Genomic DNA, 15,350 nt, shown 5'->3' with positions numbered 1-15,350 from the left:
CCCTCTGCCCACCTGAGGAAATGAAATCTTTTGAAGGTGACAAATTGTCCAACCTTCCAGCTGATGCAAAGATAGACATTGAATATTCCCTAGTAATTGCAAATTTCTTCTTATGCTGTTTGGTCCCGAGTGGGAAGATTGCCAGCTCTTCATTCTGTAGCATCTGCCCTGAAATTATGAACTAGGTTATATCAGCTGTGCATTGATTTGTAAGGTAGGTGCTATGAATTATTTCCCTGTAATCTGGCTAGTTATTTCCATGTTCCAAAGACTTTTCATTTCCAATGACATAAGTCTCAGTCTAATTCCTGGCATAAACTAATTCCTTCAGATAATCCCTTACTCAGAAAACATGCTTTTGCCATTTTAGACTTAAAGACTTATGATTTATTGAGGCCTTTCTGAGTTTTTAAGAAATATTTTCATGAAGTTAGACAATATTTTAGCTAGATTTGGATTCTGAATGCAGAATTTAGAAAGCAACAATAAATTTTCTATTTCCCAGCCATAGAAGGGCAGAAAACAAATTTATATATGTCCTGTTTAGGGCCAGCTCATATTTCACCTGGGGCAATGGAAGTGCAGACTTCAGTTCTTCTCTTTTGGCTGAACAAATGATATGGAAAATTGAATCTCGACTTCCACAGCACTGAGAATACAACTTTTTATTTATTTATTTATTTATTGCAATTCTTATATTATTTTTTCCCTTTGTAGCTTTTATTAATTGGGTGTTTAAGCAACTCTGCATTGAAACTGGGCAGGAGGGTGAGGCACAAAAGACCAAAGACTTGTGGAGCATTTTTTATGACACAGTCCTCTGCTTAGGAAAATGCTCTCCTGTAGTTCAGCATTCTCCTGCAGACAGTTCCAGCAGGCCGCTGCAAAACTAATGGTAATGAAAAAACAAAGGAGCAAATTGCCAGGAAAAGTCTCTCCCCTTCTGTAGGTCAGGGTCTCCTGAAAAAAGAAGCCTCACAGAATTTTTACCTGAGGTTTATAAAAGTGACAGAAAGGGAAACTGCCTCCTGTAATTTTTGAGAGGGAATGTTCTGAGGAGAATAATGAATGCTCTGGCTGTGCAGTGTGGTGGAATGAAGGGAACAGGCCCAGGCTGAGTATAAAGAAAATGGTTATGCTGCGTATTTTTTGAGCTGGCTGCCACATACTGAGGGAAAATGTGACAGGATTTTATAAGGCAAATAATTCTCCATTATCCCTTAGCTAAAATGAAGAGAGAAAAGTAATTATTACATCTAAGGTAACAAGCTCAAAGGAAAAGCCTAACTGAAGGCTGTTGGTTGGTGGCAGATGTTCAGAGCAATTGTATGTCATAGTGTGTAAAAGGCCTTGCTGCTGGGGAAGGGTGTGCTCCAGTCCTTCGGGAGCCGGCTGTGCCCGTGCTCTTCTTGGCCAGCAATCCTCACTGCTCTTCCCTCTCCATCACACAATCCTGAAACATGGGACATGAAGGTCTGCTCTGTCCTGCTGCTCACATCTGGCTCTGTATTGTATTCAGAACAAGAACAACCTCCTTGAGCTCTTTATTAATGGTGAATCCCATGGTCCTTGCAGGGATTCCCCATCTGTCCCACCCCAGTCCTCAGCAGCTTCATTTTGACTGTTACGGCTCATTTACCACCTCCCACTGAAGAGGTGAAAAACCAGGGCCAGTTAACCTGCTAATGCAGAATTTAGGGTTATGTGGCAATGTTTTTCTAGAATTCACTAAAATTTAAATACCTAAAAAGCATTGTCAGAGGAGAAGGATGTATCCTGATTACCTCATGGCTGCTTGGATCTGTCTGGAAGCACTTCAAATAAAATATTTACACCTAATACAGTATTAGCTACTCTTTGGAGCAATTTAGCAAAGCTGGGTCCATTAAGCAGGTTAGTTGAAGTAGGACTTGCTATGGAAGAGGAAATGGGGACTATTTGTCAGTCCCCACATTTGTGAGCAGATTTAGGAGATCATAGAGTGGTCTGGGCTGGAAGGGGCCTTGAAACTCATCCAGTCCCAGGCCCCATCATGGAATTGTAATGTAAATAACTGCACGTGGAAGTATCAGTCTCCCTGCTGTAGTTGAGACAGAAAAAGGTTTCCTAGAAAAAGGCTTGCTGCTTCATGTTGGCCAGAGTGGCATTCTGGTCATTGTTATCAGGGGTTAATGTGGTCAAATTAAGGTTGAAGAGGTTTATTCCATTGTACTTTCAAAGCTGAAGTTGATGAATTTGTTAAGAAGGTAAATTATTCTCTTGAAAGAAATTCTGTGGTTTTGATTATAGCTTCTTTGGTGAGGATAATGCTCTTCTAGAAGAGAATTGTTATTAACACGATCACATGGGTTATCAACATAACAATTACCTAGGTTCATAGCTGAAGCATGCCTAGTCTGAGTAAAATTTGCATGTTCATTCTGGAGTTTAGTGGCAGTTGAAAAGGAGTTTGTGGTTACAGTGATTTCTAAGGATTAAACAAGGATGCTCTGTTTTATTTACTCTCCATTGTCTCCTCTTTCCTGTCCTGCTACCATTTCCAATTCCTTGTTTTTCCCTTCTGGTCCTACAGAGTCACCAGCATTTTAGAGACTATTAATACATTAAAAGTTCTATGTTGCCTCTGTACACAGTTGAGGGTAAGTATGAACCATCTCCTGTAAGTTTAGAATAAAAACAGAGCTAAGTGTTCTTAGGTGATTGTAGGCAGAGAAGAGAAATGGGCACCTGGGTCCCTGCAGACCTTTCCATGTGTGTGTGGAGGCTGAGGTGGATTGTCCTAAAGGCAGTGATTCCTTTAGCCCACACAAGAAGGGTGTGTTGAGGAGGGCTGGGCTTGGGCTGAGCTCCGTGAGTGTCTGGAGGGAAGGGTTTCCTTGGGCTCTCAGCCCAGGGGACAGCTCAAGTCTGCAGATGGACAAGTGTCCCCTGCCCAGCTGTTGTGTGGACATTCCTGCTTTTTCTGACTTCCCTTTATCTTTGTCCTATCCCAGTGTTCATGCTTCCAGGTCTGCTTCTTGTCTGCCTGTGCTCTCTCCAGATCCTTCCCTAGATCCAAATTGGCCTGTGTGCTTTCTCTGTTTTCAGGGCTCTCTGAGCTTGGCCTGTGTAAAGCTTTAGGAGAGGAGAGACACTGAAATGTGCTGAGAGTCTGAGCTGGTGCTTCCTTCATTTCACCAAGGTTCTGGAATACATCTGGATGCTGAACAGGAAAGCTGACAGTCCAGAAACCTGGCTGAATTTTGTGCCCAGGAAACGGAGGGCAAGGATTGAAGCAGTTAGCATCTCAAACCAACCAAATCTTATTGTAATCATGTTAAAAGGAATGAGGGAAGGAGATTAAGCTCTGGAAAGGATGAATATTACTGTAACATTCTCACTCATGCAGGGAGAGAAATTTTTCTGTAATCTGAAACGTTTATCAGCCAGTTAAACTGATAATTTTGGGCTGCCAACTCTGTAATTAGTAGATATTTATTTAAGGCTTATTTTTATAGTTTCTATTTTGGTGGTGATGTGGCTGAGAATTTTGGGTGAGTTTGGTTTTACTGTGTGGATTGGGTTGATTTTGTTGATGGGTTTTTTCTATGAGTTTTTTTGTGGGTGTTTTTTAGCTTTCATGAGTTTAGATACTGACACTCAAGATTCATTCATGCATATGCGAATGAAAATGAACCTTAAGGACAAGCTGCCAACTCTGTCAATGCTTTGTTCACCCTAAGGTAAAATTTGGAAGAAATACACACTTCAGTTAGAATTTTCTGGGAACAGAACTGAAGCCAGTTTTTCAGACTACAGGTTGAAGTTTCTAAAAGCATGAAGTAGTGTGTCTGTTTTCCCTGAAAAATAATCTGTAGGGACCTGCTCAGATAATGGTAGATCCTGAAGAACATTGCCTAGGGGGGTACCTTTATGCTGTTCCCTCTTTTCCTTCCTCACAGTCAGCTCCATTCTTTTTCTTGTGTTGTCTTAGAGCTTTTGGCTTGCAGCCTCCAGCTCACTGTTAGAGACAGACACCATATTTCTGTCTTATGTCCTGTGGTACTGGATAGTCTGAGATTTTTCCTTTTTTCCAAGTTAGCCTGCTGTTTCCTGGACCACTCTGGCAAATTTTGTAGACATGTTCCTTCAGGAAAATCTGTCCCATTAACATGAGGCATACATGTTAATTTAGGATGCTTCTCATGTCTGTGCGTGATCCTTCTTGGAGTCACAGTTCCCCTTTCAGAGGGAGGTTATAGTTAAACAGTGCTGAAAAAGTCTGCCACGAAGGGAATAATAAATTAATTTTCTCTAGCACTTAGAAACAACAGCATTTGCACCCACTTATCTGCATCAGTTGATTTCTGGTCTTCACAGGCAATTTGAAGGAATGTTTCCTCATGCTCATAATGGAGAAACTATTTTCTTCCCTTTTATCAAGCCCTGAGTTTCCTTTGCTTTCCTGCTGAGCCTGTTGTTGCATTGGTCCAGGTTGTCAGGGTTGCTCTGGGTGTCAGTCCTGTCCTCTGGGGTACAAACCAGCCAGGCTGCCCAGTCAATGTCACCTGCAGAGCTGCTCAGGGTGGCTTCTGTGTGGCCTTTGAACAGTGCCAGCCTCCTCCTGGCCTTCCTGAGGAGCAGCTGTCCTCATGCAGCTTTGTCCTGCTCCTCAGTGAGCCTGCAGGCCTGACTGCTGTTCTCCTGCCCATCATTTCCCTGTGGGGAGCCTGGGGACACTGGCACAAGCGTCCTTGGGGTCAGGGATGACCAGAGCGCGGCCCCATCCCCAGGCAGGGGCAGTCCTTTGTCGCTGAAAGCAAGCAGCTTGCCCATGCTTGATTTGCCCCCAGTAGTAAATCAGTAATGCTTATTCCTAATAAGCTTCTTGCCCTTCTGGTGCCTGGAAATGTTTTCCTTGAGGTCTTGCTCCATAATTTTTACAGGGACTGAGGTGAAGCTTTAACCTGTGGCTTTCTGGGAGCTCCTTGCCTTTTAAGCCGGACAGTAGACACTTGTACACTTCTTGTGTTACGGCTTTGTGTGTCTAAAACTTCTGGAGCAGTTTTGGAATTTTGGAAGTGTGAATGCATTTGGCTAAATACCAGATAATTGGGAACCCTGCCTGTTATAGTACCACCTTTCTGAGACAGAATGGCAGGGTTGTCAGATGGATTAGCAACAAACAATATTAGGAATTATCATTTAGTTTCTTAGATTTGGCAGATGAAGAACATTAATACAATTAAAGAAGAAAGGATATGTATTTTCCTTGTTCAAAGTAATTATTTTTCTACACTTTTCTATTAATTTAAAAATTTTTCTCTTGAAATTGCCAGGAGCTTTGGACATTAAGTGATTACCAGTGATTTTGTTTCTGAGTAGTGACTAAGACACTGACTTGTTTGTAGACTATTGATATTTTATTAAAAGAGCTGCAAGTGCCAAGAAAACCTATTTCATAAGATTGCTGATGGACATTTAGCCTTGAGCATTGTCTGAACTTCAGTATGTAGCAAAAAGGTGGGAATTAGATTAACTTGGGTTTTGTTGGGTTTTTTTTCCTATCTGAATACAAGAAAGGTGATAACGGGGAGTTGCATACCGGGACTTGCACTTTCCACTTAGTTGTTTCGTTCTCTTGGCTTTGGCACTAAACTTGCTAAATCTAAGTATGGATGTTCTTACCATTTTCTTGGTGTCAGATATCTTTCTGGAGTTCATCAAATATTACAAATCTGTGGGAGCATGTCTTTTGCCATGCTGGATAGTGCCATTGTTGGAAAACATGGGGTCCTTTTCTGATGAGCACTCCGAGGTGCCATGCCCAGGGAATGGGAGTCATCTGAAGGGAAGTAGACTGCTTGTACAAAGTTGCTGTACTTCCTGTTTTATCATGCCAACAGATGGGAAAAGATAGAAATCATTTTTTGGCTAGACTGTCACTACTTACATTCCTAATTTTATGATTTAGGGCTTGCAGAAATGAATGTTTTATTTTCTATCTTGTCTTCAGGGGACCAAATTGATTTTTATAATGCTTCTTCAGGTACTAAATTTTTTTAATTTCTAGTAATTATTTGTCTTTTCTTTTTTCATAATGTCTCCATTTAGTTCACAATTTTATTTTTTGTTAAGCTGAGCAGAGAAAGTTTAATTAAAGTGCTTCAACTGAGGCCTTATCAATGCCAAGTGGAGTGGAAGGGCGTCACCTGTCTTTTTTCTTAGATGATGTGCAGAGGAAGAGCTATTGATTTTGTCCCAGAGACAGTCTGAGTCATGGCCTTGTCAGACAGCTTTATTAGCCATTGGTTAGCTCAGCTGAGATATGATTTTTGGCCATTTTTGACTAACACCAAAATCCCAGAGGGCAATCAGAAGGTGCAGTGCACTGTTTGTGATAACTGCCATGGCAACCATGGCAATCTGACAATTTCCTTAAACATCTATCAATCTGCTGCTACAATTAACTCTTCTGCTAGACATTGACTTGTGACAAAGAGATGGTCCATCATCCTAATCTTCCTTTTCTGCTTTGGAAAGTAAGATACTTGGCTGGAAATCAAAAGTTGACCTAATGCATTTGGTATAGGAGGAGAAGTATCTGTAAGAAAGATGGAGGCAGAGACAATCTCAGCTGGACATCAGTGCTGTTTCTTTTCTATTAGATCTCCTGAGGCAAATGTATAAGTTTACTTGTGCCTTGGGAAAACGAAATTAAGCCAGGTTTTACTGATTGTGAAGTAGCTCCTCTGGGAAGAGCTTCAGAACACTGTGAGAGGTTGGCTGTGGCTGTGCTGGGGACAGGCTCCCTTGTGATTTGTGAGTGTGCAGGGAGCACGTGGTGCTGTGCTGCCAAGGGCTTGGGAGTGTGTGCTGCACACACAGCTTTGGGCACCTTCCCATTATCTGGGGGTGGGTGGATGGAGCAAGAAAAGCTCTTGTGCTGCTTTTCTCCTACAAGGTGGATGGACAGTACAAGATTAATAAAATCAGTATCCCTTTCTGTCATCTTCGGGACAGATACCTGAGATATCTGTTCCTGAGAGCAGACTTCACAGTCTGGTTTATATCCAGCTCTAAAATGGTTTAAAAGTAGTCTTGTCAGTTCGGAAGGAAGCTGCTGATGGGAATCTCAGGCTTACAACACTCAGGTCTAATTGCATTTCTGTTGAGCATCCACTCTCAGGTTTGCTGTTCTAGAAAAGCGTTGTTTGTAAACATCCCTTAGAAGGTGGGAAACTGGGAGCTTTCCACCACGTGTTCCATTCATACAGTATGTCCCTGAGGCCACATTTTATTTTATTTTTTTAATGCCCCTGAGAGTCATATCATATGAAATAACCAGGTAACTTGTGTTTTTCTATTATGAGATTTTGCTTGGTAGGACCTGGAAGAGCCCTGCCTGTTTACACAGGATTAAACTCTTTAATTGCTGTCTTTGCTGGACCATAAAAAGCAGTGTATCCTTCACAGCAAGGCCCTTGAAATGGTGGTTGTACTGTTCAGCCTGTCATTGTCTGTGCTAACACATGGACAGTATTAAAACTAATACAATGGTGGCCCATACTGCTTCATTTTGGATGTAACTGTGGCAGCAGAAGTGGGGTTGTTTAGTCTTTTCTCCTGTGTTCTGTGCATGTCAGACCTCTCTCCCCATCGCTGTGCATGTTAACAAACCAGCTTGTTTGCAAAGCTCCTCCTGTGGGAGCCCACAGGAAAAGCTGGCTGGCAAAGGAAAGCTGGGTGTGACCTGTAGAGCACAGGTTAGAGCCTGGAACACCTTTGTGTGCCTGCTCTTTTGGCCTCTTGTTTCCAGCTGGCCGTGTTGTGTTTGACACTGGAGGAGCTGAGGCAGCTGCCAGGGCTCTGAGTGCCCTGTTTGTGTGGAGCTGGCACTCCTTGGGTGCAGCTACCGCTGAGCACTCAGTGCTGACACGGGCAGCATTGCTAAATCCTCTTCCTCTGCACACCGGGGAGGTGGTGACGTGGAGCTGAAAAGGATGAGGATGTTTTATGTTTCCAGAGACGTTCTGTGATGGAGCCATTTCAGAAGCTGAGCCAGAGTTGATAGGTTTTTGCATAGGCAGAATCCCAAGATAGTCGTGCCAGACCCAGGTAGTAGTTCAGGATTACCTAATGGTGTGTTTTATCTGTCCAAGTTACTGTGATTGTCTAATTTATTGGATAACATAAAACATAATTTAGTACTCGTGAACAGAATGGCAGTCATGTGAATTAACAGGAAACCTGTAAGCTCTGAATTAATTCCTGGCTTAGTGCAAGGGAAGTTTCACTGCTGCTTCTGAAGATGGAGCAGATCTATTGCCTTCACAAAGTGCACTTCTGATGTTCTTGTAGTACGCTCTCTTGAGACATAAAGCAGATTGCAAATCTGTGTAGGAAAGGAAATGCAATGCCAGCTCTAGTAGGGAGATTTTTAGGATGTGTTTAAGCTTTAAAGCAGGAAACGTTATCATTTAAAAATGTATTGTATGATACTACCTTTGTACCATAAGTTTAATTTCATATTTGCATTAATTTGCCAGAAAAAAGAGTATGTCCTTCAATATTGGTTGTATAGATGGAAATATTAACATACTATGTAACTGTACTCTCTGTAGTTCTTGACACTGCTGTCTTCTAGCTTGATTTGAATCCTTACTTGTGTGTCTTACGCTTTGGTTTAAGTTTTAGTCTTTAGTACCAGTATTTTCTCCTTTGTCCTTCCTGCTGATGTTTCCCCATTTCTACATGCTTGATTATCAAAGGCTGGTTTGGTAAGCACAAACACAACTTCACTATTGCCAGTTGAAAAATGTGCATCTAGGAAAGACAGAGGGGTGATAGTTTACTTTAGAGTTTGATTTAGCACGAGCATCCTAAGGCATTGATTTAAAAAGTAAATTTAATTGTTGGGCAGTTGTTTGTCATTGGAGACACATCTCATTATGGAAGATGTTCTCACAGTGGCCTAAGAAGGTTTCAACAATAAAGCAGCAGCTTTAATAAATTTTCCTTTATTTTGAAAATACTTACTTTGTAGGTAAGGTTTTGTGGGTTTTGTATTTTTTAACAGTTTCTGCCCCAATATTTTATTGTTGCTCTCGCTGGGAGGAGAGCATTGCAGTGCCTCTGAGTTGTAGGCAGCAGTAAATTGCTGGGAGAGCTTGAAGCGCAGGTTTGGGGCTGTAAGCTGTGCAGCCCAGCTGTGTAAGCGGTGTGTGGGTGCCTGAGGAGGTGTTAAAGCTCTGCCCTTGTGCTTGCAGAGAGCCACATCCTGGAGGACGTGAACCGCTGCATCGTGGCGCTGCGGGAGCAGGACGCCGAGGGCCTGGAGCGCGCGGCGGGCGCCATCCGCGGCCGCGCCGCCAGGGTCGCTCACATCGTGACCGGCGAGATGGACAGCTACGAGCCAGGGGCCTACACCGAGGGAGTCATGGTGCACGTGCAGCATCTCAGCAGGGCTGGTAAGGCTGGGGGCTGGAGCTCCAGTGTGTGTCACCTTCCCTTCAGCTGCCACCTCCCAAGGGAATCCCGCTGCGGCACCGCTCCTTCCCTCCGAGGGCTCCGCTCTCCTGGTAGCGAGCTCTCGAGTTAGGATGAGACCATGCGGTGCAAAAATGGAAGATTTTTAAAATTTTATTTGAATTACATGGTCTCTGTGAGGTTTCTTTAGTTATAGAAGAGTGTTACTGGGGTCATTAATGCGTGGAACATTATTTGGAGACTTGTAAATAATGAGGTGGCAGCTTCCCACTTCCCTGCACTGGCCTGACTGTGCCTGCTCAAGCAGGTGAAAGGCAAACTCGGAGAATCAGGTGCATGGTTTGTGTCTACTTCCACTTAAAACACTGTTAAGCAGTAATCAGATGTCCCAAAAAGTCTTCAGTTTTGCAAAACAAAATTGAAACACTCTAAAATGTTTAGTAGTCTCCTTTCCATTTCCATAATATTAAAAAAGAGGGCATCCTATATTGGAAAATGCCTGTACTGGCCACAGGGGGTGTAACTGCACTATTCTGTAAATGGTTCCTGTGTTTTCCATAAATGAATCTCTGGCTTTTCATAATGTATATTTAATTTAAAAAAAAAGAATAACAAAAAATCTATTCAGTTCCCAGTACTTCCATATTTTAGATGGTTGCAAGTCTAACAATTGGGCAGTTAAACTGCTCCTAAGAGATCTGGCAAGTTTCTAGAATATAGGATTTGGCTCCCTGAACTCAGAAGTCTAATTCCTAGCTCAGTCAATCTAAACAAATGTCTAGTACCTTACATTTAACTGACATTTGTTTTATTTTACCACAAGAAAAGACGGGAATTTTGTTTGAGCTCTTTCTTAGTAAGTTCAAATATGTCCAGGGCAGAATTGTCTTCATGTGAACAAGAGTAAACTGACATTGCAGTCAAGTGGCAAAAGAGACAGAAACAGTGGGAAGAGTTTTCAGTAGGCTTGCCTGTTTTTATCCTGTTTTCTGGTATTTTGATGAGAAAATTGAAAAATGTTTGCCAATGCACTCCTTTCTTGATGATATCTGGAAGTCCTGTGACAAATACTGAGAGGCAAGCAGCATAGAAAAGCATGGTTTTGATTCTCATGTAAAAGCTGAGCCCATTGTTCTTGAAACTGATAGTGTTTACAGACATCAGGAGTTGACACTGATTTCTGTTCTGTTGCCTTGCTTTGGCAGTAATATATATAATATACCTGAACCTGCCTGTCTGCAGAAGACAGATATAAAACTGTTTGTGGTTGGCATGTTTGCCTGTTTCAGAGAACATCAAGCATGGTCACATCTCAAATGACTTTGCAGTACTTCAAAGAATTTGCTGGTTTTATGTTGTTCAATAGAAGTGAAAAAAGACACGTGTACTTGTCATTTTCAGCTGTATTTATATGACCTGCAGTGAGCAGATACAGAGCTGTGGGAGTGCTCCTTGCTTTTGTTTTATTGAACCTTTTTCAGCTCACAGGTAAAATGCAGGTAGGTTACAGCCCACAGGTGTAACCTAAACCATTCTATCCCAGCTGGGTCTTTCAGGTCCAGCTGATTGCAAGGGGACACTTCACCAGGAGAGAACTCTGTGTTTATGCTGCCATAACCTCCTCTGTTAACTTTCACAGATAACCTCGGGCAGTGAAGGACATCCTTTATCCCTGAGGAAGAGGCAAAGTGTTACTGATGAGAAATTATTGTAGGCAGAGTCTAGAATTAGTGAAAAAACTACAGACAAGGAGCATACGTGGAAATAGCAGAGAACCAAAAACAAAAATGGAAGAGTGAATGGGAGAAGAAATAGGAAGAATGCAAATTGGAGGTAACATAAGGGAGAAAATGTGCATAAAGAGCAGCAGATGTATTTACGGTTTGTTAAAACAAAGATAAAGGTTAGATTGTAGAATATATGAGGTAATTTGTAAGAAAAGAAAGATGTTTAATTCTTTGCATTGTAGTCTGTGAGGAAAGAGCAAAAGATCAGTGAATCTGTCTCTTCAGCTGGAGGACATCAGACATATTTAAGATGAAGTGAGCTATTCAACAGTGTTACCTTAATACTGCCAGCAAGCGAGTATTAAAAGCTGGGGTGTCGTTTCTGAGCTCAGGTGTAGTCTGGTGTACATATGAGCTGTTGGTAGCTTTTGTGTACTGCTGTAGCAAAGCAAAACAAAACCTTTTGGAACTCTGTTTATAAAATCCTAAGATATTTCTTCGTCACAACTGGAAGGGTGATCTTGTTCTGTACTTTTAAATACCAGTGTCCTCTGTTATTTTATTGCCTGCCAGAGTGTGCCAGAGTTAAATTTAAGTCAACAATTTATATTATGGCATATATCTGCTGATAGAGTAAAAAGTCTGTGTTGTAAATTTGGTCTGCAGTCCTGCTTTAATGCTGAAGTATAATGATATACATATACGTGTAAATACATATATAAATTCTTTAGTTACTTAGATGTCTACAGGTCTTGTAAAAAATCAAGGAAAAGGGACAAAAGATGGGAAGTATTTTAACTGCCTCAAGTCTGCAGTGGGCCAAAGCCATAAGGCTTTTAGACATCCTGGAGTGCTTGGGTTTGTGTTCAGTGATTCTCTTAAAACCTTCAAAGGCTTCAGTTACTTTCTTGGCAGCATATTTTATCATCTTATTATGTGCCAGTATGAATGAATTTATTTATTTACGTTAATGTGTGTATTTATTTATTTATTTCCTGGTCCCAAGATTGCTATTTTGGTCACCTTCCAGTCTCCCCTTTTCCTTCATAGGCCTTTCAGTGTGGGCACTTGTACAGCCCTATTGAACACCTGAAACAGAGCTTTCCTGGACAGTAATTTATTAATTGATTCTCCAGGGTGGATTAAATCTACTGCATTGCTTTTCTCTGGGAAAAGGTAATTTATCTTAGCCATAAAAAGACAGTGGTGTTTTGTGATACAAGCCTCCTTCCATCTCGGGCTTTTTATTCACCTTTCCCATTTCTTGCAAGCTTATGTGCACAGGCTAATGGCTTGTATTTTCCTGGCTGCTTCACTTGACTTCTTCAATTCCAGTTTACAGGTTTGTCACAGCAGCTTATGTGAAATGACTGTCAGTTTCCTTTGTCCCCTGCCTCGAGTGTTCTGCAGTAGTTATTGTCTGTTCTTCTTCAGGAATGCCACTCTCTTTCACCCAAAGGACACCCTCCAGAGAGGAAATGCGAGAGGGGCTCCTCTGTTTTCTTCTGCCTGCTCTGACACTTTGTACTTTGTCATCTTTTGGCAAAGCCACCTGGGCCAGCATGGGGAGAGAGGAGCACCTCCAGAGACTTCACCAGCTTTTCCTAAGAAGTAGCTTCAGGTTGGATCCTCAGATGGAATGAATGGGCTGTGGAAGGTCCTCACCTCCTGTTGTAGAACAAAAGATCTATATGACCACATTTATTCTAAATTGTTCCTTTGGCAGTGGCTAAAGCGAGGTGAATGAACCTTACTCATTCTGTGTGCCAAACAAAACAATCCTAAGTTTTTCTTAATTTAGAAAGGCAAGTTTTTAATGAGAAACTATTTTTTACCAGCTGTTCATCTGTGTCAGGATGAGATCTAAAGAGAATACTTGCTGTTCAAGTCTGTTTAGTATTCAGTGATTTTTGCCCGTGCTTATGAAGCCCAAAGACGGCTGAAGAAGAGGATTGATTCCTGTCACTTCAAAGTATATAAAAAAATGAAAATCCCCAAAACATTGGAAGGCGAGAGGCCTGAGCATGCAAGCTTATGGAATTGGTGACCTTGTGAAATTGGTGCACAACCCAGACAAGGAGCAGCTTACGAGAAACTATGTGGCAGAATTATTTTAAGAGCTAAAAGGACAAAAAAAAAATGGGCCAAGAAAACCACTGAGGGTATTTACATGACTTAGCCCAAAATATGCTTTTTTATGAGTTACGTGATGATTGTAAGACTGACTTAAGCAATAACCCTTCATTCTTGTGGCTTTTGCTCTATTACAGAGTCAGTAACCTCCATTTGGTGGTGTCTGCAGTGAGGCTTATTTTTTGTAGGGCTCTGTTCTGACCTTTCTGTGAAATTCTGTTAAAAATGATGGCTTTAAAAGCTGGATTTTGCTTCTCATGTAAGAATGTTCTGAAAAATAGGGGGAAATAGCAACATTTTTGGAGTTCCAAGTAATCAAAAAATGACCCTGAACATTGTAATTTCTTTTTACCAATCTTTTCCTCCTTTCCTCTAGCTCAAAAAATATCTTTGCTTCGCTGTTAATAACAGCGTAATGCCCATGTTGATTATGGGCACTGTGTGGGCATTAAGGTGCTCTTAACTACACATCTGCTTCTTTAAAATGCTGCTGTACTTAGTGATCATTTAAAGTGTTGAGAGGAAACTGCTCTTGAGTGTTCTGCTCCCCCTGGGCTTGCTCAGTGACTCTTCAGAGTGCCCTCTCTCAGAGCACTCCTTGGACACACCGAGCCTCCAGGAGCTTTCCTCCTTCTCAAGAGAAACCTTAGTAAGAGCAGCATTTAAAATGCAGTGCTGTTACAAAATAAATCCGTGTTTCTGAAGGTAGTAACTTTGTTTTTGTGCTGTTCAACTGAGTTTTGATTTCGTTTTGGTTGTTAGGTCGCTTTCCTGGGTTAGGATTGTAAATACCTTTCTGTTACCTGCCATGGATTTGGCAGCTGTGGTCCTGCTCCATTTGAGTTACATGGGGAGAGGGAGGGAGGTGGGGTAAGGGTCTCTTGGTTTGAGCAACAGTGGAGGAAAAACTGGAAAAGTGAGGATGTTGGGTGAATTCTAAATCTTGTTCCATGGTAATGAATTTGCTGAGTTGGTGAAGCATGCAGGTTTACCTGCAGTCTGATTTTGGAGCAGAGGACACTTGGGGAAGCCTTCCTTAAAGTCAGAGCGGCACTGAACGCCAGTGTTGTCTTTGCTTCTGCAGTTCCACAGGCCCTACAGGCAAAGTGAGGATGGCACTATACTAATGGGCAGTAATGGCTTTTTGTTTCCCTCTCTCCAGTGTTTTGTGGGCTGGGGTTTTGGTTTGTCGGGCTTTTTTCAAGTAGAATTGCCCTTCTGTAGTCGTTGTATGTGACATTTTGTGATAAATCTTCTCTCACTTGGAGCTACATTAAGAGGTGACTTGTGACTTTGCAGTGTCTTGAGTATGTGACTTGAGTATGTCCCTTTTAATATAGCTCTCTTTTAGATCTCAAGGACCTCTAGACCAGTCTGCTTCACTAGAGTCCCTTCATTAATGACAGCCCTCCCCATAGCTGATCAGGGAGCTCCTGCTGTCCCTTTCACTGTGTTTAGCTGCAGCAAACTCTCAAACTTACCAAGGTTCTCTCTATGCCCCTATCAAAACCATACCTTCATTTCAGCTGGGACTTGCTTGCATTAAGCTCTTAAGTGCCTTGACCTCTGTAATGTTAAGGGCATTTCATTCACTTCCAGCTCTGTAACATTTCCAGTTACCTGGAATGTGTTTTCCAGAGCCTCTGGGACACAGCTCTATCTCATGACTCTTGTCATGATGTTTACCTTGCGCTCTTGCACCTACAAACCCCGATGCTGTTGTTCCTCTGTGTTTTTGGGGAGTTAAAAGCGTGCTGTGTCTGTTGCACCTGTCCATGGTTCACTTGCTGTGTCTCAGGCACCAGCTGATCATTTGCTTCCTTTGCCATTCCACATCTAAAGAATCCTTTTGTCCTGTTGTCTTTTAGATCAGTGTAGTATGTTAGAGATGGCATCTTTCTTACAGAAGCTGAAATTTTGGTCTGTTTTACAAGCTTTTCGCAATAGGAACGTTTTAGGAGTGTTCTTAATGAGCGGTTTTGGCTTCATCTGATGTGTCCTGGAGCCAGCTGGTCAGATCTA

The 15,350-nt window shown here is 42.0% G+C and overlaps 1 protein-coding gene across 2 annotated transcripts in view; it reads left to right on the top strand.

Annotated features, from left to right (window-relative positions):
- Positions 1-15,350, top strand: part of CTNNA3 (catenin alpha 3) — a 397,084-nt gene that overhangs the window by 290,359 nt on the left and 91,375 nt on the right. For both annotated transcript variants that reach the window (XM_058841820.1, XM_058841819.1), the window contains exon 12: positions 9,249-9,449. In XM_058841820.1, the coding sequence (XP_058697803.1) occupies positions 9,249-9,449 (201 nt within the window). The remainder of the gene's footprint in view (positions 1-9,248; positions 9,450-15,350) is intronic.

Source organism: Poecile atricapillus, chromosome 6, assembly GCF_030490865.1.
Source record: "Poecile atricapillus isolate bPoeAtr1 chromosome 6, bPoeAtr1.hap1, whole genome shotgun sequence".
Classification (NCBI taxonomy): Eukaryota; Metazoa; Chordata; class Aves; order Passeriformes; family Paridae; genus Poecile; species Poecile atricapillus.
This window is presented reverse-complemented; position numbering and strand designations above follow the sequence as displayed.